This window comes from Microtus pennsylvanicus, chromosome 5, assembly GCF_037038515.1.
Source record: "Microtus pennsylvanicus isolate mMicPen1 chromosome 5, mMicPen1.hap1, whole genome shotgun sequence".
Lineage (NCBI taxonomy): Eukaryota > Metazoa > Chordata > Mammalia > Rodentia > Cricetidae > Microtus > Microtus pennsylvanicus.
In genome coordinates, this window is record NC_134583.1 from 92,009,736 (window position 1) to 92,035,538 (window position 25,803).

Below are 25,803 nucleotides of genomic sequence, written 5' to 3' on the forward strand. Positions count from 1 at the left end.
TATTTGGAGACAAAAATCTCACCATGTAGCCCAGGCTTCAGTCTGAAGCCCCTTCTGCCTCAGCCTCTTGAGTGCTGGGACGACTGGCACACACCTGGTGTTTATGATCACTTTAATCCTATTAAAAGTGTCCTGATGCCATCTTTCTAAGAAGGGAACCTGTGCCTTCGCCTTCAGAGTCTCCATAGAGGCTTACAGATTTCCTTAAACCTCTCAAAAATCACAAGCTTTTGCTTTAATTTTTTCTTTCTACTATCACTGATTTCTGCTCTACCTGTGCTGTCACTTTAAATGCATCTTTGTCTAGCTGCTTTTATTTATTTTATGTGTATGGGTGTTCTACCTGCATGCATATCTGTGCTGAGCACACTGGGTACAGTGCCCATGGAGACCAGAAGAGGGAATCAAATCCCTGGAACTAGAATTAAGGTTATAAGCCACCATGTAGGTGCTAGGAATCGAACCCAGGACCTCTGGAGTAGTCAGCACTCTTGACCGCTAAGTCAACTTTCCAGCCCCTTTTCTAATTTCTTAAAGTGGCAATTGAGGCCGTGTAGATCTTTCTTCACCCCTGACATGAAGAAATAGTGCCATTAATTTCCCTAAGTATTGCTGTAGTTATATCAAAAAATACAAGACAAACACGCAAAAGGCAGTTGTATTTCTATATACCAACAATGAACAAGTATAAACCAAAATCAGAAAAGCAGTAACATTTACAGTAACTCCACAAAAATAAATATTTAACAGAAAATGTACAGGATGTACATGCTGAGACCACAAAATGCTGATGAAAGAAACCAAGGGTATAAAGATAAGCTGTTCACAGACAACAAATATCGTAGGCGTGCCAAGCTCCCCTCCAATTATCTATATATTCAATGAAATCCTAGTCAAAACTGAGAAGTTTTATACATAAGGCTGATTCTAAAGTTTACAGAAAAACGTAAAATAAAAGTCAAAATTAATTCAGAAAAGGAAATGCAAAGCTGGAAGACTTAAAGCACTGGATTAAGACGTACTACAAGTTCTGGTCCTCGGGGAGCCTGAGCAGAGCCTGCACACGGGCCCATGCCACTGTGCTCCCCCGATAAAGATGCAAAGAAATGCAGTGGAAAATGAGTCTCTTCAGTGAATGGTGCTACGATTTATCCAACGGCATGTGCTCAAATACAAAGGCAGACACCCATAGTTTAACAAGTTAACTGGAGATGATTGTAAATCCTTATGCACTGTCAATCATGGAATATTTTAGGAAACACAGAAGGACATGACTTAAAAAAGGCACAACCCATAGTCCCCAAATTAGAAAGGATGCTCTGTGAAAGGCGGGCTACAGCTGAAACAGCACAAAACGTATCTGACAAAGACTGCATTCCTACAATGTAAGTATCGTAAACTCTCCAGTAAAAAAATCCTACTTCAAAACTGTAGGCCCATATTTCTATATGGTGTGGCAGCCAGGCTCTGAAGCCATAGGCCCTGCCTGAGGATGGTCAGGTAGCCCTGCAGACAGGCCATGGCAACCTAACAAAACGTTAGGATGTTGTTGCTCCTTTTTTGTAATTTGGAGGATGCCTGGTAGAAATGTTGATTTAAGCCTACGTGATAGCCAGCATACAGAGCAGATAGGCAAATGTGGACGTGACAAAAAGCCATTCACCTGGTTACCTAGGAGACAGAATGCCGGTGTATTTCCCTCTCAGTTTATGTTTTGGTATAAAAGCTGCTTGGAGAATAAACGAGAAAAATTCTTCAGCATGTAAACTCAGGACTTCATGAGGGACAACCAAACACCTCCCTCTTGATAAAACCATGTAAGTTGTATCTTTATTTCCGCACCTCCACACCAGTCCAGAGAGATAGTTTATTTATGTTGGGGTCTGGTCAAAAGAAATAATTGAGGGTCCAGGCTAACATCGGGCACCAACACAACATGAACAAAGGACCTGAACAGACTTGTTGCCAATAAAAGATATCCAGGTGGTAAATAAGAATCTGAAATGATATTCACCATCAGCCAGCAAATTAAAACCACGGTGAAATATCTCCATATAGTCATTAGGGTGGCTAAAGAAATACAGACAAGACCAATGCTGGTGAAGATTCGGCATAACTGTCTTCCTGTTGATTTTCTAAGTGCTGAATAAATGTGCTGACAAGTGAATTTGACCTTGTGGTTTTAGAGACCTGTCCTGCAGTTTACTCAGCTGTTACCAGTGTGAATCCGCAGAATAAACTGTACTGTGTGCACCATACTTTAATGAACAAACCGTAAATGAACTCTGCAGGGGAAGATCTTCTAGACCAGGACCACTGTATAAAGCACTACTGCCTTTGTATTTAGTCTTTATTTTCACCTAAAGCAATTGGCAAAGGTCTTCTGAACAGTTTTCTACAAGCTTGTCAGCATCTCAGACCGCATAATTTAACTGCCCTTAGCGTGGAGCAGCTGGAGGTAATGGGAAAACACATGGGCCTTCCTACAGGCATGTTCAAGGCAACTGTGGGTTGATTTGGCCTGTCTGCCTGCTCCACGTGGCTGACCCCAGTTCTAGGGAAACAGCATCAGTTAGGAGCTATCAAGACTAGGGCCACCTGCACTCAGCTAAGCACTTACTTGGTGGCTGGTGCTTTTGTGGTGAAATCTGCCCCTGCTGGTAAGCACAGGTCCTAGGGTCATCTTGAAGGGCAGTCCTTCCCTGATCAAATCCCAGTACGACTTTCTCAAGTCCTTCCACTCCCCATGCCGCAAGCATGGCAGAGCCAGAGGAGTGGTCAGGCTGAGAGCATAAGACTAAATAAGAGAAGCTGTGTCACAGGCCAGGGCTTTCTCAGGGAATAGGCTCCATTTACAAACGGGAAGCATGCTCAACTGCCCTATGACAACATGCTGACATGCTTCCCAGGGGTTGTCTGGCATCAGTGACCTTGAGGCACTGCAGATGAAGGCCCAAGAATTACTGCTGCAGACCAACACCCCACTGAAGCCCCTAGTCATCTTCACAATAGCCACAGCAGCTTCAAGGTGTATACTTTATTAAATTACCTCACAACACTAAAAACTACGTCAACTGAATTTTAACAATCTATTTACAGAGTACTGCCTACAGACCAATCAGTGCTGAATCTGGTTCTTCCCCACTCCCCCGTCAAGCCCATTCTCCAATCAGGGTTGGGAACACCTGACAAGCCGAGGAGCGATGGCATGAACAGACAGAAGAGCACCATCCCAACACAGAAACAGACAGACAGACAGACATGCTTAGGCCCAGTACTGCCAGGAGGGCTGAGGATTTGCCTCATGGCTTCTTCAGGCTATAGGCCAGGCTGCTTGCGACCCTGGTGGCTTTCAGGGGTGGCGAGTTCCAAGCAGCAGAGCTAGTGCGCTTGTGGTAGCGGGGTTTGCTCTTCTTAAAGATGTCCTCCAAGTCCAGTGGGAGAATGATTCCGAAGAGCTCTGGAAGGTTCGGGGGATGGTAGTACTGGTGGATGATGGCCTGGCTGAGCTGGGTGCCTGAGGAAACCAGAGGCCTGGATCACTGCCTGATGTTCCCTGGGAGCATCCCTGATCCCTGCACCTACCTACAGAGTCCAGCCACCCTGTCCATACCAGCATGCCCTGACCCTACTCTACCTGCTCCCCTGGAGACCTCCTCCTACCCATCCCCTCCCAACACCAATTATGCTCTTATCTCCATCTTCTAGCAGCCGAGCCCAAACAAAGCACACTGGGAGTAGGCTTGGGCAATAGTTTATTCTCCCCATTTTGTAGGCGGAGACTTGCCCAAGGCACATGGCAAATGAATGGCAGAGCTAAGTGTGAAGACAAGCCTGTCTCCAGATATGAAGTCTTCTTGCCTGGCTACTCTCACCAACCTCACAGACCCTAAGGAAGAACACAGGCTGAAGCAGCAGAGCTGCAGGAGTCACAGCCCTGCCAAACAGGCTGAGGAGGACCCTTGAGGATGATGAGGGAACTCACTCAGGGCTTGCTCCGCACGAGGTACTATTCCTGCATTATTTCACCCTCAATAATCATCTCAGTTGGGTCTTAATACTATGCCCTCTTCACCGATACAGAACCTAAGTAATCCAACAACAACTACAATCAGGCAACTTTTGGTCTTACTGGCCCCTGCTTGAATGGCTTGGAGAAGTAAGATTCTAGTTACTATGGAGTTCAAACAAGGTCAGAGTAATGAAAGTAATAAAAGTGCTGACCCACTGTGGGATTTGAGGACCCTTATTCTGAGGTCAGTACCATGTGCTAACCTCCAGTTCACCAGTCCTAAAAGCACCCTAGCAGGGTCTCACATCCAGGCCAGAGACAGTATCACACCCCTATATAAATCTGAGACCTTGAGACTCAGGACAAATCCTGCTCTAGTACATACCCCTTCTATGACCTTTCTTAGTCTTAGCATTCCAACCAAACCTTGCTACACCCTTAGTACTATGCTCACCCATGGGTGCTTACTGGGGTCCAAGCCTCAAAAGCCCTGCTGGGCCAGACTCTGACAAGGGGACTCAAGTCTACGTCACATAGCTACAATCATCAAGAAAGAGTAAAGAACTCAACTCCTTCATCCTATATCCTCAGATAAGCCTTCAGTCAGAGTATTCCTCCTACCTCTAGGTGCATACTCAAAGCCCAACACAAGCCTCTCAGGTCAATGCCATAAGCCACTAGCAGCTAAGCCACCACTTCCACATGCCACAAAGACGAGGAAGGCAGCCCAAGCCTCTTCAGGAGCTCAGAGATCTGCTCACCTTTGGCCCAGGAAGGGATGGGCTTCCGGGGATGAGCCTCATCATCCGTGGAGTCATCACTATTTAGGTCCATTCCATAGTTATCTGTGCTGATCTTGGGGTGGGATTTGGGTCCCTGTGGAGTCATTTGATATGAAGTACAAACAGGAGACTGGAGAAAAAAAATAATCAGCATGGCCATTACTCCCCTCTGCTGCATTCCCGGAGGATGAGGACACTAATCATCTCCACCAACTTCTCAACATCATCATTTGAACAAGCCAAGCAACACACATCACTTTGCACCATGCCCAATTTTCTTCACTTGCCCTCCCGCTCAGAGATGCTACAAGACACACCATGACTTCAGCTTGCCCTCCATTCCTTTAACTAAATTCTACATCTTGACTTTGTGGCAGTGATAATCTATTTTCTAAACAATTTAAATACTCATTCATCAACAGGAGCTTGTCAAATCCCAGTATGATTAACTGGGACATAGCCATCAAAAGAAAGAAATTTATATGTAAGACAGATGTCTAGGGTAGGTATGATAGTGCACTTGGAAGGCAGAGAGAGCAGATCTCAGAGCTACATACATAGCAAGGCCCTGTCTCAAAAAAAGCTGTTTTTGTTGTTGTTGTTGTTGTTTTTAAAATAACAGTCTAGCCGGGCAGTGGTAGCACACGCCTTTAATCCCAGTTAGTTCAAGGCCAGACTGGTCTATAAGAGCTGGTTCCAGGAGAGGCACCAAATCCACAGAGAAACCCTGCCTCGAAAAACCAAAAATTCTAGTTTTATAATAACAAAAACCTATGCATTATGAAAAACAGCAAAAACAGAAGTAAGGTATAGGCCGACATGCCTGTAATACCTGGAACTGAGAGGTTAGAGATTAACATCTGTGAAAGGATTACAAATTTGAGGCCAGGCCAGGTGGTGGTGGCTCACACTTAATCCTAGCAGTCAGAAGGCAGAGTCAGGCAGATCTCTGTGAGTTCGAGGCCAGCTTGGTCTACAGAGTAAGTTCCAGGAAAGGCTCCAAAGCTACAGAGAAACCCTGCCTCAAAGAACAAAACAACAACAACAACAAAAAAAAAAACAAACTTAAGGCCAGTCTGTGTTACAGAGACAGACCCTGCCACCAAAAAAAAGAAAAAAAAAAGGAGAGAAAAAAAAAAGACTAGTAAGTGACTTGTCCTTTCTTCAGGCTCTAACACAGCCTGAGCTCGTAAGCAAGCGGAGAATGGGGTAGAGCACCTCCCAGTGCAGACACAGGCCTCACCTGCACATCCACAGTCACGTTCAGGGCCTTGCTGGCTGCCGCCTCCTTGGCTTTCTTTGCCTGCTCTTCCTTCAGTCGTTGCTCAGCCAGGCGCTGCTGTTCTTCCTGGGACCCAGCCAACAACAAGGTGCGTGTGACTCCCCTCTCCTCTGGCCACACTGTCACCCCATGTGACAAGGCAGGCCTGCCAAGTCTGCCTGAAGAGTCTAGCGTAGGCTTCCCAATTCTCTCACCCACAGGGAGCCCACACTCCAGCACCCTACCTTCTTCTTCTTCTCCTCCAGTTCCCTCTGAAGTCGTTCCTTCTGTAGCCGCAGGGCTTTCTCTCTCTCCTGCATCTCCCTGAGAACCACCAAGAATCTGTCAGGGCAGTCATGGGACCCCAGCCCTGCTCTGGAAGCTAGGCTTGATGGCCATGCCTTTAGAGAAGGGAACACTAGAAATGGACAGCAGCTTAGAGCCAGCAGCTAGACTCTCTCCAAAGGCAGGATTCTGAGCCTGACTTGAGTCTAAAACATGCAGCCCCGCTCTTGCAGGCAGGTGCAGACCCTGAGCCTGACCCTTCCTCCAGCCTTGTCACAACAACCACATGGGACAACAGAGCACTCGGCTCCACCCACAGCAAGGAGGGGTCACCTCCACACTCAGGAGTTGACCTCAAACAAGTCATTGAGCCTCCCTCTCAAACCAGTTTCCTCCATAAAGCTGGTAGTTTCTATGCCATAAGAGCTTCATGTAAGGATTAAATAAGAAAACCTGCAGAGCATGCAGCTCAGAGATACCAACCACAAAACCCCATCACCCTTCAAACCTAACCATTCCATTCCAGCCCCTTATCTCTGAGCAGGGATGCCTTTGTGTCGATCTATATGTCCCTTATACTGCCATGAGCTTCCAGCCCTCCAGCTGAGCTCCTCACTTCTTCATAAAGCCTACACCCACCACAAAGACAGTTTCTCAGGAGTTGAGGAGGCGAGGAAACAGTTGCTTAGCCTGTGGATCTACACACACATGTGGGCACAATTGTAATAAATGCCAAGGAGGGAACACCTCACTGGGTTACCACCACCACAGAGAAGCACAGGGGCCAGAGCTGAAGATGCTCCATGTCCTGTACTTCACTACAAACATCCCTCCTGCCTATGATGCCTGTGGCTAGTCTGTCCTGAGAGTCTTCCACCCTACTGTATCTACTGAGAAAGACACCAAAGGAGTTGTTAGCACATTTGGTGGAAGCAGAATAAAAGAAGGTGTGACCCCTAGCTGTTGCCCCTTGAATCGTCCACAGCTGGCATACACCCTATTTGGTGGTCCACCAGCTATAGGCATTTGGTTTTGAAGCCAGGGGCAAGCCTGCCAACCTTCAAGAGAAGATGAGAACCGCCAAGAAGCTATGGCCCTGCTGCCTCTCAGTCCTCACATGGATAGTAGTAAATGGCCAGTGGGCGGCCTCACCTCTTGGCCTGAAGACGCTCCTGCTCCGCCAGTTGCCGCTCCTGCTCACGCTGCTCCGCCAGCCGCCTGGCTTCAGCTGCCTTGCGCTGCTCCTGCTCCTCTTCCCTCTTCCGCTGCAGCATCTCTTGATGCCGCCGCTCCTCTTCCTCCTGAGTTGGCAATGCATTGAAGTGCAGGACACTCAAACCGGCTCAGGCCCACAGGGAGAAGCCAGCCAAGGCCCACAGCCAGGGCTCCTAAGGCACTAGCCACTACCATGACAGCAGCTAGGACTGAGTCACCAGACTCCTTGACAAATGAACTTTTGAAGTCACAGCCAGACTGAAAGGCATCTGGCAGCTGCTGCAGCACAACTAACAAGCAAGAGTGGAGCCTGGAGCTAACTGCATACAATGGGCAAGCCATCTGCGTACAATGGGCAAGCCATAGGACCCCACAGTCAGTTTCCCATCTGTAAAACAGGAAAAGCACAACACCTGCCCCTCACTTAAGAAGTGTCTATCACAGCAAAAATAAACCATACAGATTAGTACTAGAACTTCCCAATGATGGACATTGGTTCCCTAAAGTAGTGAGACTGCCAGTTCCCAGGAAGAGCCAGACCCTACTCTTCCAAGGCTAAGGCCCAAGGATGGAGGGTAAATGCCACCGATTGCAGGACATTCAGCATATTCCAGGCATGAAGTACTTCATATACATTAGTGAAGTTTTCTCTCAACTACAACCATATCAGCAAGATTGCTGTTACTTGAGTAACCTGCTAAGAAATAGCAATTGTGAGGTGAGGCCTAATACCAGATGCACGTATTTAATCTCCAAACTTTGGTGTCGAGAAAAAGTGTCTAGAAAAAGTCACCACCACCCAACCCTCAAGCCAGCAGGTAGTCCAGCATGATCTACTCTACAGGATGGGTGTGTCCAGTCAGTGTTCATGGCATGTCAGCATCAGAGCCTGTCTTACCCCACCTGTAATCGCACCTGTTGGAGCCACCTGAGCCTGCGTGCCTCCTCCTCCTGCTTCCGGCGTGCCTCTACTTCCTCCATCTTCTTGGCAGCTGCCTTCTTCTTGGCCTTCTCTGCCAGCCGCTCCTCCTTAGCCTGCAGAATCCACTCACATTGCTCTCTGGAGCAGCCCCTCACTCAGAATACAGAGTGGGACTCAGGGCTCTGTGATAAGCACCCCAGTTCTACTACAAATCCTGCTTGCTGCTCAAGCCCAGGGAAAAGGCACAAGAAGTCATACCTGCCCAAGACTGCCCACTCACAAAGAGCTGCTGGAAAACTTAAGTCAGACTTCCAGCATTTAACTTGCCTCAGAAGAGACTACAGAGCCCATGTGACAGAAAGCAGGGGTACACAGGTCACCCAGTGGATGACTTGGGGAGGAGTCTAGTCCCACCCTTCAGTGCTTGGGGCCCAGCAGGCATCACCCACCTGCCCATCAGCCCAGACTCACCCTCTCTGTCTTCTCATCAATCTGAGCAAACTTCTGTTCAATCTGCTTCTTCTTTTCCTCCTTCATCTGCTCCACCCGCTCACGGGCCTGCAGCACCTTGCGGAGGCGCTCTTCACGCTTCCTGTGGGCACAGCACAGTTAAGGAGAGCCTGCCTAGGCTGGGGCAAGCTGGGCTGGAAGTGGGGACACTTACAGCTTCAGCTCCTCCAGTCGCCGTCGCTTTTCCTCCTCCACCTTCTGTCTGCGCAGCTGCTCAGCCTCCTCCTTGCGCCGCAGGCTCTCCAGACGCTGGCGCTCCTTCTCCTGAGAGGGCAGGGCAGGTACTGGGATGTGAATGAGGACAGCCACCAACCCTAAAGGCTGTCTGGCGGCGTGCATCAGTTCTCAGTCACACACAGCAGCAGATGCTTCTCGGGAAGTAATGCCCCAGTGTACCCTGCGCCCACCCTAGGCAAGCACAGACATTCAGTTTCTCTTTCCAGGTGGACCTGAATGCCTCTCAAAAACCCAACTTGTAAGCAACACAAAAAGCTGCCCCAAATTAGATGTGTGTTGATTAGAATTATATAAACAGCTTTAAAAAAAAAAAGACTAAAGACTAAGAATGCAAAGGAAGGGAACTCACAAAATGTCTGCAGATGTTCTATGTGGGAGGCAGGATGAAGAAGAGTTACTTATCAGCACTGTGACTTCCAATGCATGCTAGGAGTACACACATGCACCGCTCTTCAAAAACACAATGCCATCTAGTGAGCTAGATCAAGGGTGCTATGTCTTCTTAGTTTCCAGACTTCGTGTGATAGGCCTGGGTTAATAATTTTTAAAACAACATTAAGAGCTAGCTAGCTGAAGAGATCAGTGCTGGTGTCACCTGCCAGGCACATCCAGGAAGTCATAGCCATTTGCAACAGCAAGGGTGGGGAGGGGCTCCAAACTCCCTGACCAAGGAGCAGACTAGTACTTTCCAGCACCCACAAGGTAGCTCACAAGCATCTCTAACTCTAGTTTCAGAGAACCTGATGCCCTTTCTGGCCTTCTTGGGTATAAAGCATGCAAGTGGTGCATGGTGCACAGACATCCATGCATATAAATACCCACACATGTAAAACTGTGCGTGTGTGTGTAATAAAAGACACTGCCTAATTTTTTTAAAAAAAGCCAAATATGTGGTGTTTACAAAAAACTTATTTCAAATGCAACAATTTAGATAGGTTCACAACCTTATCTGGAAGAACAATGTCTAACCAGCAAGGGTGGTAGCATATGACTCAACACAAATCACATGACATCCTCCAAAAATATTCCTAGTGACAAAGAACAAGTGTGTGGCTGCTGAGATTAGAGGATGAGGAGGGTGTGGGTGTGAAGGAGAGGCTAAGAACTTTCTGTGGGTAATGGACATGATCTATATCCCACATTATAAACCACATTAAAATTCATAGAAACATACCTTCCTCCAAATTCCATACTGTGTGACTTTTTTATTTAAACAAAAAATATTTAAGAGAGAAATGGAAAGAAAGAGGAACACTAGGAGCCACAGAAACCAAGCTGGGTATAGAAGAGCCTGAAAAACACTGATCTTTGGGGAAATCACAAGGAAGAAATGGGTGACTGTTAGCAGACCCCGGTTCTCCAACTACCCAGACACAGGAATAAAAATGGGAACCACTCTTCTCCTCCCTAGCAATTTCGTTTGCAGTCTGTGGTCAAATGCACTCTAGAATCCATTGGAGAACTAGAAGGAAGTGAGCCAAACCAGTTTTAGATTGCACACATAATAAAGCAGCCTGTGTCCTCAGCATGAATTTTTAGGAGGGCAAAAAAAACCTTATTAACATCATATACCTATGTATTACTGGGCTTACGTATTATTAAAATTAAGAGATGTACAAACCACACCTGCATAGGTCAGTTTCCATCTGTCAATCAAAGGTTTACTAGAGCAGAAAACCACCTACACCCTACTCCTAGCAACCAGCTCCCCTTTCTCCTGGACCCACTCGGCCTGTTCTTCCCTTGTAGTGTATCTACCCTGCACTTTCACTTTTAAATACTGGACCTCTGAGAAGGGCAGAAGCACCTGCCACCAAGACTGACGATCTTACTTTGACCCCAGAACTCCACATGACAAAAAGAGAACAGACTCAAAAAACACTATCCTCTGACTTCCTCTAACCTCCTTCCAAACATGTCCCATAGTGTGTGCTTGCATGTACACATACATGTGTATACACACACACACACAAATAAAATAATTTTTTTAAAAACTCACATTATCTGTATGTGTGTGCATCTTCAATTCTTTAAACAGAAGCTAAGAAATAACTGGTCTGGTGTAGGAGGTCCTTCTGTCTATGTGTTGCTTTTATTGGTTAAATAAATAAACTACCTTGGCCTTTTGATAGGGCAGAACTTAGGTAGACGGAGTAGAAAGAACTGAATGCTGGGAGGAAGAAAGCAGAGTCAGAGAACCACCATAGAGCAGACAAGCTGAATCTTTCCTGGCAAGCCACGACATCATGGTGATATACAGATTATTAAAAATGGGTTAAATCAAGATGTGAGAGTTAGCCAATAAGAGGCTAAAGCTAATGGCCAAGCAGTGTTTAAATTAATACAGTTTCTGTGTGATTATTTCGGGGGCAAGCAAGCCAGGTGGCTGGAACCAAAAGCAGGCCCTCTCTCTTACAACACTGGTCTACACAGCAACCACAAGACACAGGGAACAGAACTGTGGGCTGCCCCTAAAGCTCTTGTTCACAGCAAGTGACCAAGCCCAGCTTGGCCCAGCTCTGAGGTGTCTAGAAAAAGAACAGCTTCTTTGGTCATGTTTCCAGGTGCCACTGACAACAGCTACACTGTAACCTGCACAGCTGAACCCAGTCTCAGTTTATAGCTACCAATTTTCTCCATCACATATCCCATCAGGGCTACTGCTCAGGTCTATGACCAATAAATCTCAGTGGCTCTGTGAAGCAGAGACATGTCTGTTCTTTTTTCCGATCCTCAGGCCCCAGTGCTGGGGATGAGGAAGAAGATGGCTGTGAGAAGCACTTTTAGCTGTGGCCTGGATAAACACTGTAGGTCACACCCCACCCTTGTTCTCCCTCTATCAGGTTAAGGGCAGAGGGATATCTCTACAGTGGGAAGACCCAGAGTCCCAGAACAGTTGGATCCCACCAGTTACCCTGGTGACTCCAGTGCCCTCACATGCACATCTGTCTTCCTAACACTCCCACTTGCCATGTTAGCGCTTCCACGGGGACTGTCAGCTGCACAGTGACATGGACATAGTTAAGAACTAGGTGTAGCTCTGTTAAGGGGCAGGAACATACTTTACTTACAACAAAGCTGCACTGTGGAGAGGAAACAGAAAACACCAAGAGTTAATGCCAAGGGCTATTCTACAGGGCAGGCCACGCACCTATCTGTGGCAGTGGGTCTACTCAGGGCCTTTCACAACACTCTGCTGCCTTATCCCACCCAGCTCTCCCTCCCAACAATCAAGGTGTCTTCACCTGTTCCTCCAAGTCCCTCCCACCACTGGTTTGTGGACATGATGGCCTGCATTAGGTCTGCTAAGCCAATCCTCCCACTTTCCAGCCTAGGGTTCACCAAGTGGTTGAGCCTCTGAGTCCAGGGTCCATAAGGCCCAAACAGCACCATAGTATTGAGGCGACCCCTGGCCACAGAGGCCTTAACTGCCCTGTGATCAGTGTCAGGTCTCCATATGACCAGGCCCACACACTACCTCCAGCAAACTAAGAGAGCCTTCAACCACGCTGCCCCAATTCCAGCAAAGCACAGCCAAGGGACGGGCTCCCTTACCTTAGGGTCCACACGGAGGGGAGTGTTGCGTTTAATGAAGGACTTCATGACACTGCTGCGGGAAGCCAAAGTAGGGGTCATGAGCATCTGGTTCTTCTGCACTGTGTGCAAGAAGGTCCGGAGTGGCCGTACCACCTGCAGACCAGAGCGAGAATAAGCACAGAGCAGGCAGGGCAGACACCAAGTAAGGGCAAGAATCTGCTTACCTTGTTGGCTGGACAGGGTGGGGAAGGGGTCTTGTTCTGCGGGGGTTGCAGCTCCTCATCCTCCAGATGCTCCTCGTCTGGTTCACTCATTGCCTGCTTATAGCTGCGTTTCCTCCTGCCACAGACAGGACACATCATAAAGAAGACCTGAGAACCCACCTCACGGCCCTGCTACATTTCATAAAGATCATCCTTTACAAACAAATCTGGGCTCAAGCCACAGAACTCTGGACTGGAAGAGACTGAAGACTGGCCCTTTGCTGCTCTCTCAGAAAAATATAGGTGGCCAGTCAAAGGTCACAAAGCCAGAAGCACACAGAAGGACACAATCACCCATTCCTAAGCCAGCATCTACAGCATCAAGCTTCCTCCTGTTTAGTCAGAGAACTGAGTTATGATACCAGACAAGAAGTAGAATGCCTGGCAACATACCTACCCTCCTACACAAGAACCCCAGCTTGGTTCAAGGCCTTCTGGAAGCCTCAGACCAGAGCTGCCGGCATACCCCTTCCCAGATGCAAACCTGGCACTCGGAGGTGGTTCTCTGTGTCCATCTGTTTGGTCAAGCTTGGCTTCTGTGGAGAGAGCAATTTCAGTGAGGTTGTATGGATGCCAGTGGAGTATTCATGCCAATTTTAGGGAAGGGATTCAGCACCAAGAGTTACAGGAGGAGCAAGGCCCCCTCCTGGCAACCTCAGGGGGGCAATGGCAGAAACACTAATCTTAGCAGTAACTAGCCTTGAGCCCAGAATACTGGCTCTCAAGTCAGGTCCTCCAGCCCTAATACTTGGCACTGTGACACAAATGGCAGGACAGTACCACCGAAGCCTCAATCTACATGCCACTCCCTCTACCACAAAAAACTATGTGCAGAAGCCTTATGACAAACACGCCTCTCCTGCCTTCAGTTGGTACCATCATGACAGGAGGAGGAAGGTTCCTTTCATGGAGGCATCATACAGTACATTCTATTTCACACCAAAAGGAAGTACCCTTTACTCCAAAGCATCTTTGCAGCAGTCCTGGGAGCTTTCAAGCTGGCCCAACTATCCTTGACCCGTTCACAAAGAGGATGTTTTGCTCAAAACCTTACTGCTGCCGTTTCTTCACACCAGGGAAATCACCCTCCACAGAGAAACAGGAGCCAGACTCCAGAAAACTACCAGTAGCCTGGGAAGCCAGGCAGGGCTCCTGACCAATTCCCAAAGCCCACAAGTAACCCTACCCGTTTTGTACTAGAAAAGTTAGAAACCCGAATGCCAGGTAAGCATTCAGACCCAGCCTGCAGTTCTTCAGGAATCCCCTGGAGTAGGCCTCATGACCTGGATGTGGCTCCTTCACCTTATTCAGGCACTTCTCTCTGCTTCCTAACTACCCAGCTAAAGTTACTCATGTGACACCCAGCAGCAGCTCCAGCCATAAGATTATGGCCTCTTCAGGTTTAATTTATCTTTGGTCTATCAGATCAGAAAATGGGGCTCTGTACCCCAAGAGACAGGGCCAGGCTAACTCACCTTGCTGCTCTTCAATGTCTGTTGCCTGGTCAGTGGTCACAAGTTTCGAGGTATAGTCACTGTTTTTGGAGACCTACAGGAAGAACCAAGTCTTGAAGAAGCCCACATGGATCCTGAGGCTCAGGATAGCTGTGGCACATAGATTCAGACCTGGAGGGCTCAAGTCCTACCCACCTCTGGCCTGTAGCCTTACCTCTGGCTCCTCCTCAGGAGGAGGAACTGCCTCCTCAGACTCAGCCTCCTTGGTGGACTCCTGCTCCAGGCTGAAAGCAAAGCAGAGCACTGTGAGAACTCTACATCCAAGCCTTTTCTAATTCCTCAAGTTAGGACCAATATTAGATGACCAGTCCTGGACCACAAAGCAACAGTTTAGGCTAGATAGGAAGACAGCAGCCATCCCCAGTGGCTTGCTAAGTAGAGAGTGATGTCAGTTTCTGAACCTTGTTTGATATCAACCTATCAGAGATCTCATTTGGGATGGGAACTTGCTATAGTTTGGATCTTCACTGTCCCCCAAAGACCTGTGTGCTAAAGGCTTTGGTCCCAGCACAGAGCTACTAGGATACAGTGGACACTTTGACAGGTGGGACCTAGCTGGAGGGTTTCAGCTTATCAGGGATCCTTTCCTCCCTTTCTCCTTGCAAGTCCCAGCCATAAGATGAACAGTCTTGTTCTACCACACCCCTCCACTCTCCACTGCAGCAGGGCAGACTGGGCATGGATGGAAGGCTCTACAACTGTGAGCTAACCGAACCATTTTCCTTTGCAAGCTGAGTATCTCAGGCATTGTTCCAGCGATGCAGAGCACAAAAATACTTTACCCAGGTCCGTCTCAATCTATGGGGCCCAGAAAAGTCCCATCTCTTCTGAGGCCTGCTCACTACTCACCCGAGGGCCAGGTAAGCCAAAGGTATGCCCAGACCCCATTTCTTCATCCCAAGCACTGACCCTCTCTGCCCCAAAGTAAGGAAGGGTTAGCTCAGGATAGCAGAGCACAACTCCTGAGAAGCCAGTGTCCTGGCCCCAAGTAATCTAGGTCTAATCCAGGGCAGGAAGCACCCCTGAGCCCCACTACCCCACTCCACCACACCTCATTTACAGCCATGAAACTCATGAGTCAGAGCTGACAAGTGATACTGATTGAATGTTGCCTAGAGACCTGACAGTCATATTGTTTGCTGCCTGGTTACAGAGGGACCAGGCTAAGGGAACATGGGGCTGTCAGTAGTGCCATGGATAAGGAGGGAAGGCTTAGCCTCAGTAAAAACTTCCACCTGGTGGTCACCTCCACCCACCCCACGATGTGCCCTGACCACCCTTGTGGGAGGCCCTGGCATGGAACTTACCTAACTTTCTGAGGCACTTCAACATTCAGGAGCCTCTCTAGGTAACTGTGACCTGAAGGAGAAATGGGGGGGAAACAAAAAAGCAAAACAAAAGGTGCCATCGGAAAACAGTCAGGAACCAGGCCAAGTAGTCCAGGAAGTTTTGACAAGGGCATGATCATTGCTCCTTTCATAGACACATAGACCTCACTGTGCCCGGGTCTCACCCTCATTCATCCTACAACCGCAATGCAGCTCTTAGCTTTATGTCACTTGCCTAGCAGGCATACTTCCTCCTCTTAACGAGGCTAGAAGTATCTTGGAAAGAGGGGTGTCTGACATAACAATGGGCCCCAACATACGCAGTTTATTCTCTCAACAGATAGTCTCTCAAGAGACAGCTAGTCATCAAGTGCCTACTACGTACTGGGTTCTGAGCCAGGGCTGGAGGCTGAAGGCAATGGTAAGGAAAATCGACAAGGCCACTGTCTGGTCTTCCTACCAGTATCAGACCATCTTAGACAGTAAACTAGGGTATGTGCAACAATCAAATCAAGGATGCTGAAGCCTAGGTGGGGACACCTGAACTGAAGACCAAAGGGGAGGAGGCAGAGGAGTAGGAAGGCAGAGGTTTTCAAAGCATATTCTCCAACTTCTCGAAATACTTGAAGCCCTTTGGGGACATCCACAGGTCTTACTATTTTCACCAATGCACTAAAGTGTATTTTCCTTCTTACTATATTTAGCATTAGCCCAAACAGCACCATAGCAACGGAACCAAGGAGAAAATGCTGAAGCTTAGCACCCATCGAGGCTCCAGCACCAACTCTCATCCTATCATACACAGTAAAGCAATGCCCAGTTTTGGGAATGTCCTTGGAGAATCTGCATTAATACAGGAATGATTAAATATACCTTTAATCCCAGCACTCAGAATGCTGGGACGGGGGATTGCCACAAGTTTAAAGCCAGCCTGAGCTTTATAGTAAATTCTAGGGCTATCTGGACTACAGAGTGAGATGGTGTTAATGATCTAGGAAGAAGGAAAAACACTCACCAAAACCACAAAGTGTAAAAAGGGCTTGGGGGAGGGGGGGGCTAGAAAAAGGCCAGCTCCTGGATCAGGGAAGACAGACCAACACTAAAGAGACAAGGAACCTAGGTGGTGCCCAAGGCTGAAGATAAACAGGGAAGACAGGTAACAAACTGGCAGGGCTCAGAGAGAACAAAGCACCAACAAGAAGCAGGAATTTCTCCTTTCTGGGCTATGAAATCCAGGTGGGGGGCCAGAAGGAGGCAGCAACAAAATGAGACTGGCAGCTTAGCACCCATCAAGACTGTGAGGGTCTATGGCCAGAAGATAAGCTCCCCTCTGGTGTAGGAATTTACAGTCACTGTAGCTGGGTAGACAGTAGAGTGAACAGCGTTTTCTACAAGTTCTTTGACCTTGGAGAATCCTCGTGGAAAACAGTGGCTGTTTCCCACGATTTGTAGGTTTTCCTGAAGGGGCACTGCAACCATTCCATGACTTTGGTCACAAAGCACCTGAGGCACACCTGAGGCTCTTGTATCATTGTGTATTGCAAATAATATATAATAAAGGACTAGAGTCATGGGGACATGTGATGGTCTCCTTCAGTAAGACATGGAAATTAGAGACCTTGGCAAGAGGAAATACTTTATGTAACAATCAATAAATATGCCTTTGTACAGTTGTTTGGGGTTCAGTCCATTAAAGAAGCTGGACCTTCCTGCTGACACATAGGCCCTAAAATTTCATCTTGGAGTTCCCTCTTTCTTCAACTGACCTGTGCTACACACTGTACCCCAAAGCACCAACAAGAAGCAAGAATTTCTCCTTTCTCCTAACTTCAAGTTCCTTGACTGGGAGTAGGGAGAGGGGGGTAAAAAGGCCAGAAAACACCTAAGTGCACACATAACTATTTCACAGCACAAAGACACCCCTGCATGCCAAAAGAGGCCCAGGCAAAGGAAGTGGCCTGGCCTAAGGACTGAGGAGGAGCTACCCACCAATTAAAAAAAGTAGCCATGAAGTCTGAATGACAACGCTGACCTATATAACTGGACTTTCTAGAAACCCTGCAGCAGTGACCGTTGTTCCTGTCTGCCCAGTGATGCCAGAAAGCTTCCTCCTGGAGAATGCACACCAGATCAGGAGGAAAAGAGGCTTCAAGTCCTCTGAGCTCCACCACTAGACTCTAGAGACTCCCAAAGCACCCTTTACTGCCAGGCTCATTTTTGTGCCTTCTTCCTTCCCCACTCCCCTGCTGCAAGTGTGTCAAAAACTGCCTTAGGGAGAACCCAGGCAACATAACACCTGAGTTGCCTATCCAGTCCCACCTCAGAGCCTGGCATCAGAAAAGCACCAGGAAGCCTCGGCTTTGCCCTTTCTCACCCTTTGAGTTTCAGTAATATAGGCCAGGGTTAACTTTTCTAAATGAGTTATCCAAGCACTAAGATGAGCTCTCCAACTACATTCAAGGCAAATGTCATGACCATTTCAGACAGGAAACCGAGATTAAGAAACGAGGTGTACCCAAGGTCGCCTGGGAGCTGAGTGATGCCACATTCTGGTCCTTGCCTCTTTTGCCATCTTCCCTCTATCTCAAGAAGGAAGAGGATTACTGGGCTGGGAGTAGACAGAACCCAGAAGCCCATCCGAGCAGGGAAGACTGGAGGGGAAGAGCAAAAGGGAATGCTTAAGAGTTACAGGTTTACTGTTATGAAAACCAAGTTGAAGCAAAAATGGGAAAGGGAAAGACTCACATCAACAGTGTTACCACTGCGTGTGCAGACTCAGGCAAGTCCCCCACTGCTGGTCCTCTACAAATGTGGTGGAACTGGCAAACGAATCACTGAAAAGATGAAAAGGAGGCTGCTCAGATAGAAAGCAGCTCTTTCAAGAAAGCCCGGGTCTTAGAGAAACTAAAAGCATGAGCATGGCATGAGCATCACACCACATCTCCCTGTGGAAATTTTATCAGCAAACATTTTGTGACTATCACTGAAGACCTGGGATACAGAGATTTTATCAATAACATCAGTACAGACATCTCAGGATGGTTGCGCTGTCCTGATTATAGCTGCTAGTGCTGATGAATCTGAAGCTGGTATCTCCAAGAATAGGCACTCCTGTGAGGATGCCCTTTTGGCTTACATACTGGGTGTGAAACAGCTAATTGTTGGTACCAACAAAATGGATTCCATTAAGCCACCCCACAGCCAGAAGAGATATGAGAAAGTTAAGGAATCAGTACATCCATTAAGAAAAATGGTTACAGGGGACTGGAGAGATGGCTCAGAGGTTAAGAGCACTGGCTGCTCTTCCAGAGGTCCTGAGTTCAACTCCCAGCAACCACATGGTGGCTCACAACCATCTGTAATAAGATCTGGTGCCCTCTTCTGGCCAGCCAGCATACAGACAGACAGAACACTGTATATATAAGGAAGGAAGGAAGGAAGGAAGGGAGGGAGGGAGGGAGGGAGGGAGGGAGGGAGGGAGGGAGGGAGGGAGGGAGTTACAACCCAGAAGCATTTGTACCAATATCTGGTTGGAATGCTGACAACATGCTAGGCCAGGTGTTAATATGCCTTGATCCAAAGGATTAAAAAGTCACCCATAAAGCTGGCAGTGTCTTTGGAACCACACTGCTAGAAGCTTTAAACTGTATCCTACCACCAACTTGTCCAACTGACAAGCCTTTGAAGCTGCCCCTCCACAATGTCTATAAAATGGTGGATTGAGATACATATACATTATAGAAGACTATTCCATTGTGAAAACTGAATTCATGAAATCTTCAGATAAATCTTCAGAAAAGATTACAAAGATATATTGAGTAAATTAAGCCCAATCCAGAAAGACAAACATCTCATTTACTCTCCTAATCCAAATCTTGAGATTTGTGTATATAACCTAGATTAACTGCAGAAACTAGAAAGCTAAAAGGGGATGAGCGGGAGAGTAGAGAAGGGAATAGCAGGGTAAACATGATTTGAATAGGGAGATGGGAAAAAACAGAAGTGAGGGCTTCAATTTAGAGGGAGCTGGACATGGTGGCACACACCTTTAATGCCAGCACTTGAGAGGAGGATCTAAGTTCAAGAACAACCTGATCTACAGAACGAGCTCAAGACTACCAGGGCTACAGAGAAACCCTATCTCAAAAAAAGGGGGGGGGGGGGGCAGGGGTGTCTATGAGATTCTCCCTAATTCCTCCTACCCTTTCCAGAACTCCACGCTTACCTAGTCCTGTAGACCCTCCCCAGGACCAATTTCAAGCCTGTGACACTGGCCCCACTCCAAGCCACCTGATAATCTGAAATGGACAATGTGTCAAAGCTCATGCTGCACATGACCAGACTGTCTCTCCAGCTGCAGAGCCTAGAGCTGGGTCAGAGAGAACCTACCGAGGTGTGGCATCTTGACCTACCTGAGCCTGACAAACCCAGCCCCTCAGCACCTGCCTTTCTGGATGAAATGCAAGTGGGCTCAATTACCATTTTCTGGACTTTACAGTTTGTCTACCCCAGTTTCCTCTTCTATTAAAAGGTATAAACCCTGAGGAGCCAAAAGTGTTGCTGCACTGACAGATTTCTCCCATAGATCTTACAAAAGTCAGGTAGACTTACTTCCCATTTACTATGGAACTCGGCCTGTCCTCTGACCTGGGTCTTGCAGAAGTCTGATCTAGCCTCCTCCTCTATTTTTACAGGGTGCCTAAGAACCTCCAGCTATATTTGCTTCAGTAGCAAGAAGCTCTAGACAACCTATCATTTACTGCTTGGTATCTCCAAGTCTTGGTACAAGCTGTTTCCTTGGCCAGATAGCTAGTGCCACATTTTCTCCACCTGGCCAGAGCACAGCCATCCTTCAAAATCTTACAAGTCCCCACCCACTCAGACAGCCAACCCCAACTCCCAGGACTGCCTACTCTTCTCTATGGCTCATAAGATCTATTCCCATCAGAGCACTGACCCCCTGGGCTTAGATCTGAACATAATGAAAGCGGCTACTGGGTACCAGCCCGCATGTTCTATGTGGCACATCTCCACAGCAGTTTCACCATCACTGTAAAACAGCAACAAGGGATATACTGACTCTGGGAAAAGGACCATAGAATACTGGGGCTAATATTCTAGGCCTATTTCCTCACCTATAAACGATGAACTAGATCTGTCACCCAGTAGTGGCAGCCACTAGCTACATGTGGCCATTTAAATCTAAATCGAAGAAAGTGCAACGAAAATTTTATCTCAGGGCCAGTGAGAAGACTTAGAAATAAAGGCACCTGTTGCCAAGCCTGTCGACCTGAGTTCAGTCATCAGGCAGGACCAACACAGTGGAAGGAGAGAATTGACTCCTACAAGCTATCCTCTGACTTCCACATACATACACCATGGCAAGTGTGTGTGCGTGCACACACATACTATTAAAAAGAAAAAAAACTTACCAAAATCCAACTCCTTGGTGGTACACACTTACAATCCTAACACTAGAGATAGAGGTAGAAGAACTTTGAGTCCAAACCCAGTCAGCGCTACATAGCAAGAGCCTATCTCAAAAAAAAACAAGGGCTAGGGAATACTGTTCAGTAATAGAGAACTTGCCTCACTTATGAGGCATAAAATCAGCTTCTCCATCAGACTAGACACATTTTCAAGAGTCAGGCATGACTAGCTAGTGGCTCCATGCAGATTCACGTAAGAAACATATCTCTGAAGGGTCCATGGAAAGTCCTCTCAGCAACACCCCAGCTGAGCCCCCACTGCACCATCACCCCATCTTGCCCCACACTCACAGATGATGCGAGCAGAGGCCTCTGGCTCCTTGTCAGCCATCTTGGCAAGCCGGCTTGACCTACGAGTAGCATTTTCTTGTTCCGCCACCAAACAGTACTTTTTGGATAGTGGTACTTGGGAATCTTGGGAAATCAGGCTTTGCCTCACTGACCGAGCATTCCCAAGAGGGTTCTTGGCTGTGGTGGGCAAGATGTTGTTTGGCAGGAGAGGAGAAAGCACCCTCTCCTTCCGTGGAGAGTCTGGAGAGCCAGGAGAGTCCTGAAGGCCCTGAGAGGCCCGAGCAATCTTGAGTTTGGAAGCAGAACGTCCTGCTTCAATCCCTCTGTTCTTGGAACTCTGGGGTGTAGCCTTGAGGGAGCTCACTATGACGGATTCCAGCTTCCCAGCCCCTACCTTCTTGGGTGTTGATTCCTCCTCTGACGTCAGGATGTCTTGGGAAGTTGGCGGTGTGGCTGGAGCTTGAACTGAAGATGGAGGATAGCCACCTTTGAGCTGAATGAGGTGCAGCTCTGCATTCAGTTGCTCTCTGGAGCTTACCTCCACCACAGCTTTCTTGATCACTGGGGGAGACCCAGCAGTGGGAGAGGAAGCAACTGATGCTACAGAGGCTGCTGCTGCTGCTGCTGCAGCCCGAGTTATTCGCCGCAACACAGGAGAGCCGTTTTCCCCAACACTAGTAGTTGCCTTCTCCACCTTGTCCTTGCTGCGGAGGCGCTGGCTGTTCCGAGACTTCCTGCGGGATAACCTGTTGAGGCATGCAGAACAGAGGCTGAGATAGGGCAGGGGCTCCCCCAAAATAAAATTCAAGTACAATCTCCCTAGTAGTTTCAATGAAATGTGAACAAAGGGTCTGAAGGCAAAGCCTGGAGGTCCCAATGCAGACTCTACCATCAGCCATGAGAGCCCAGTTGTTCCTCTCTGATCCTAAGCCTCCCCAACTGTAAATGGATGACAATGAGTTCCATTACTCACAGAACTGCTGGGAAGATTAAATTCACACAAACTTCTCGACTGTGATCACACTGTGCTAAGCACCTTCTACGGACTTCACTCATGCCCTCAATCTGCAAGACTGAGATAATGGCCCTAGGAGGCAGGCCCCATTACTCCACTTTGGAAGATGAGAAAACAGAGATGGAAATTCATTCCAAGGACATACAGCTGCTGAGGAATGAGACAGTGGCTGACATAAATACCAAAGCTGATTTGGATTAGAATGACCAGCATCTTTACCTGAGTACTGCAGTCACCACCGTTTCTGCAGGGAATTATAACAAGCCCAACAACAGAGGAGTTGGGAACCAACAACCTGGGCCACACCTCTGGTGCTTCTCCCCTCCATCAAACCTCAAATCAAACCCCACCCCACCTTTGCCACCAATGCACAGAAATTCACACCTGTGCTCTCAACTGAGCCAACACTGCATTTTACCGACGGCATCTCAACTATGTCAGCGTGAGGTACCAACTACCACTGCCTTCCAGCGGCTGCTTCTATCAGCACACTCAGGAGCAGACTCTCCCAGAGCGCACCAAGTCTCCAGAGACCACCTCTAGTGCAACCTCCCCAGCCTTTCCTACCTTTTCCTCATAGGATCTCTGTTTTCATCCTGAAAGTTAGACACCCTTCTCTTTCTCCGACGGTTCTTCTGAGAGGGAGTTTTGGGCATCAGCTCCGGTTCATTGTTGAATTCTCTGTTAAGTACAAGAGTGAACTTGAGGCTTCCTGGGAACTGCTGAGCTGCCCCTTCTCTCACTAGACAACATTCCACCCCATTCTTGGCAATGACAAGTCAAGCTAGAGAGACCATCACCAGGAAAGCTCTCCAAAGCTATGTGAAGTCACCAACTGGACACTCAGAGCTTCCTCCTGGTCACTGACAGGGAAGCAAGTTCCAAGACAAGTTACCACAGGCCACCCACTCAAGAGACACAGCTAACTACAGTGAACCAGGAGAAGGGCTCAATCGCTTCTCCCCTGCCCACTGCACTAGGGTGGTCCCAGCATACCAGGCACTTAGGAAGAAACCCTGACAGGCTATTTGTCTGACCTATCAGGATACCCATGCCAGCATGTCCTGCCTTTACCTGATGAACATGCGCTCAGCCTCCTCCTGAATCTCCTTGAGCCACATCAAGTCCTTATTGTCCACGTTGCAGACAAAGTCCAGGAGTTTCTGGTCACATAGTTCCAACAGGTGAATGGGCCCTGGGGCTCTAGTCCCCATGGTGGCACTGTCTGGTGAGGGTAGAAACAAAAAGCATAAGGAGTCAAGGCTAGGACAGGACCTTTTCTAGGGAAAGTCTACCAGACCCAAAAATCACACACAATACCCTGTGCTGAAACCCATGCATCTCCCAATACAGAGCCTCTTGCCATTGCAGAATTCCAAACACCAACCCAATGATTGCATCTCACGAAAAGAAATGACATTACCCACTCTCTTTATAACACAAACATAGAGCATGACTGTCTCTACACACCCACACTTTAATTCTGATATAAACTTTACAAAAGTTCTTTTGGGGGTTTAATATGACCTTTCTGGATGAAGGGAAAACACCTATCCCCCATACTCTCTCTCTTTACCCAAATACAGAACTGTTTTCTTTCGTGTGGGCTCTCTTCCCACTTCTCATGGATGGACTAAGACATGGCCATCCTGTGTTGACCCCAGATACCAGACATCAGGACATCAAATCCACCTGCCTCTTTAAAATGACAGTGGAGGGCTGGCAGGACAACTCAGCTGGTTAAGGCACTTGCCACCATAACTCATGACCTGAGTTCAATCCCTACAGCATGAATTCTAACTGGTAATAATAATAAAAACCCAGTCAGATATAGGGGTTAATGTTGAAGATCAGAGCAGGCCAGCCACTAGAAACTTCTTTTACCTCCACCAATGCTCAAACAGAAGGGAGATCCTGTCCTCAGACTGCCATCTCCAGGCAGCATCTGTCTCCACCAAACCTCAGACAGCAATGAGATCTTGTCTCCTCCCTCCTTATATTCCTCTCTCTGTCCAGCCATATCCCTTCCTGTCTCTACCTCCCCAGTGCTGGGATTAAAGATATGAACCACCACCGCCTGACCTCTAGTGGTTTAGCTCTGCACTCTGATCTTCAGGCAAGCTTTATTTGTTAAAACACAAACAAAATATCCCTACATTACATTTCCCTATTTTGTCTAAAATAAAAGGCTATAACTAATATAAGAAAAACTATATACAATAAGTACAATAACTATATATAATATATTCAGGCAATAAGTACATCAACAACGAGTAGTCCATTTGCATTTGACAAATTCAGAGAAAATACTCCATTATCTAGCCTATCTTGGTGAGTTCAAAATCTTATACCTAATTTACTTTCTATCATAATTTGCTTTACCATCCAAAACTTTTTTGATATCTTTTGATAGCTTTCAACTTTATACACTTTACACCTCTTAAGTGAGTTTCTTTTCTGCATCTGGTAAACAATGAAAACTATAACTATCTAGTTATATCTCAGAAAAGGTAGTTGAAGGAAATAATATTAACTAAGTAAGCAGGAAGTGTGAGCAATTGACTTCCAAAAAAATTAGATAAATGACAAAAACAGCTGGCCATCTGGATAGTCACCCAAGGTTCCTCAGCAACATTGGGCATCCATTTTAGGCCTACAGACCTAGCATATCCAATAGAGTTTCTGTAAAACAGGATACTCTGAAGGACTGTCCATCCCTCCTTGTCTTGACAATGTCTGGCAGTCACTTTCTTTATGTCCTGCTTGTCCAATTAGGCAAGGGCACTTTCTTACCCAGTGGTTTACTTTTGCAACAAAGAAAGTAAACTCCATGTGGAATTTCTTCGATGCCCATTATCTTTTCTGAAGTAGAGTGGTGCTGCCAGGATCAGACATGTCTCATAGTTATTAAAAAAATAAAAATAAAATAAAAAGAACCTATGTTAATAAAACATCTTAAATGTTATACCATATTCTATAGATCTTTGAAGTATTTAAAGATGACCTGTCTATCTAAAGTATATCTCTGTGTGACATTGAAAACATACCTAATATGACTACTAGTTCAATTATAATAGGAGACTAACTACTAATCTGCATTTCCTTATTATCCTAAATATTTGGCAATAATAACTTTCAAAGG

The 25,803-nt window shown here is 47.2% G+C and overlaps 1 protein-coding gene and 1 pseudogene across 2 annotated transcripts in view; one reads left to right on the forward strand and one right to left on the reverse strand.

Annotated features, from left to right (window-relative positions):
* Positions 1 to 633: 633 nt before the first annotated feature.
* Incenp (inner centromere protein) overlaps positions 634 to 25,803 on the reverse strand; it is a 31,091-nt gene continuing 5,921 nt past the window's right edge. Inside the window, exons 2-18 of one of the 2 annotated variants that reach the window (XM_075973455.1) lie at positions 23,736 to 23,886; positions 23,229 to 23,342; positions 21,647 to 22,392; positions 15,846 to 15,897; positions 14,693 to 14,762; positions 14,500 to 14,572; positions 13,509 to 13,560; positions 12,986 to 13,100; positions 12,780 to 12,914; positions 9,142 to 9,251; positions 8,949 to 9,069; positions 8,471 to 8,590; positions 7,493 to 7,641; positions 6,301 to 6,379; positions 6,038 to 6,142; positions 4,774 to 4,924; positions 634 to 3,517 (exon numbers count right to left, since the gene is read on the reverse strand). In XM_075973455.1, coding sequence (XP_075829570.1) covers positions 3,303 to 3,517; positions 4,774 to 4,924; positions 6,038 to 6,142; positions 6,301 to 6,379; positions 7,493 to 7,641; positions 8,471 to 8,590; positions 8,949 to 9,069; positions 9,142 to 9,251; positions 12,780 to 12,914; positions 12,986 to 13,100; positions 13,509 to 13,560; positions 14,500 to 14,572; positions 14,693 to 14,762; positions 15,846 to 15,897; positions 21,647 to 22,392; positions 23,229 to 23,342; positions 23,736 to 23,875 — 2,547 coding nt within the window. In that variant the 5' untranslated portion in view covers positions 23,876 to 23,886 and the 3' untranslated portion in view covers positions 634 to 3,302. Of the gene's footprint in view, positions 3,518 to 4,773; positions 4,925 to 6,037; positions 6,143 to 6,300; positions 6,380 to 7,492; positions 7,642 to 8,470; positions 8,591 to 8,948; positions 9,070 to 9,141; positions 9,252 to 12,767; positions 12,915 to 12,985; positions 13,101 to 13,508; positions 13,561 to 14,499; positions 14,573 to 14,692; positions 14,763 to 15,845; positions 15,898 to 21,646; positions 22,393 to 23,228; positions 23,343 to 23,735; positions 23,887 to 25,803 lie in introns of both variants that reach the window. The other variant, XM_075973454.1, reaches the window with a different exon arrangement.
* On the forward strand, positions 18,591 to 20,569 carry LOC142850665 (elongation factor 1-alpha 1-like; annotated as a pseudogene).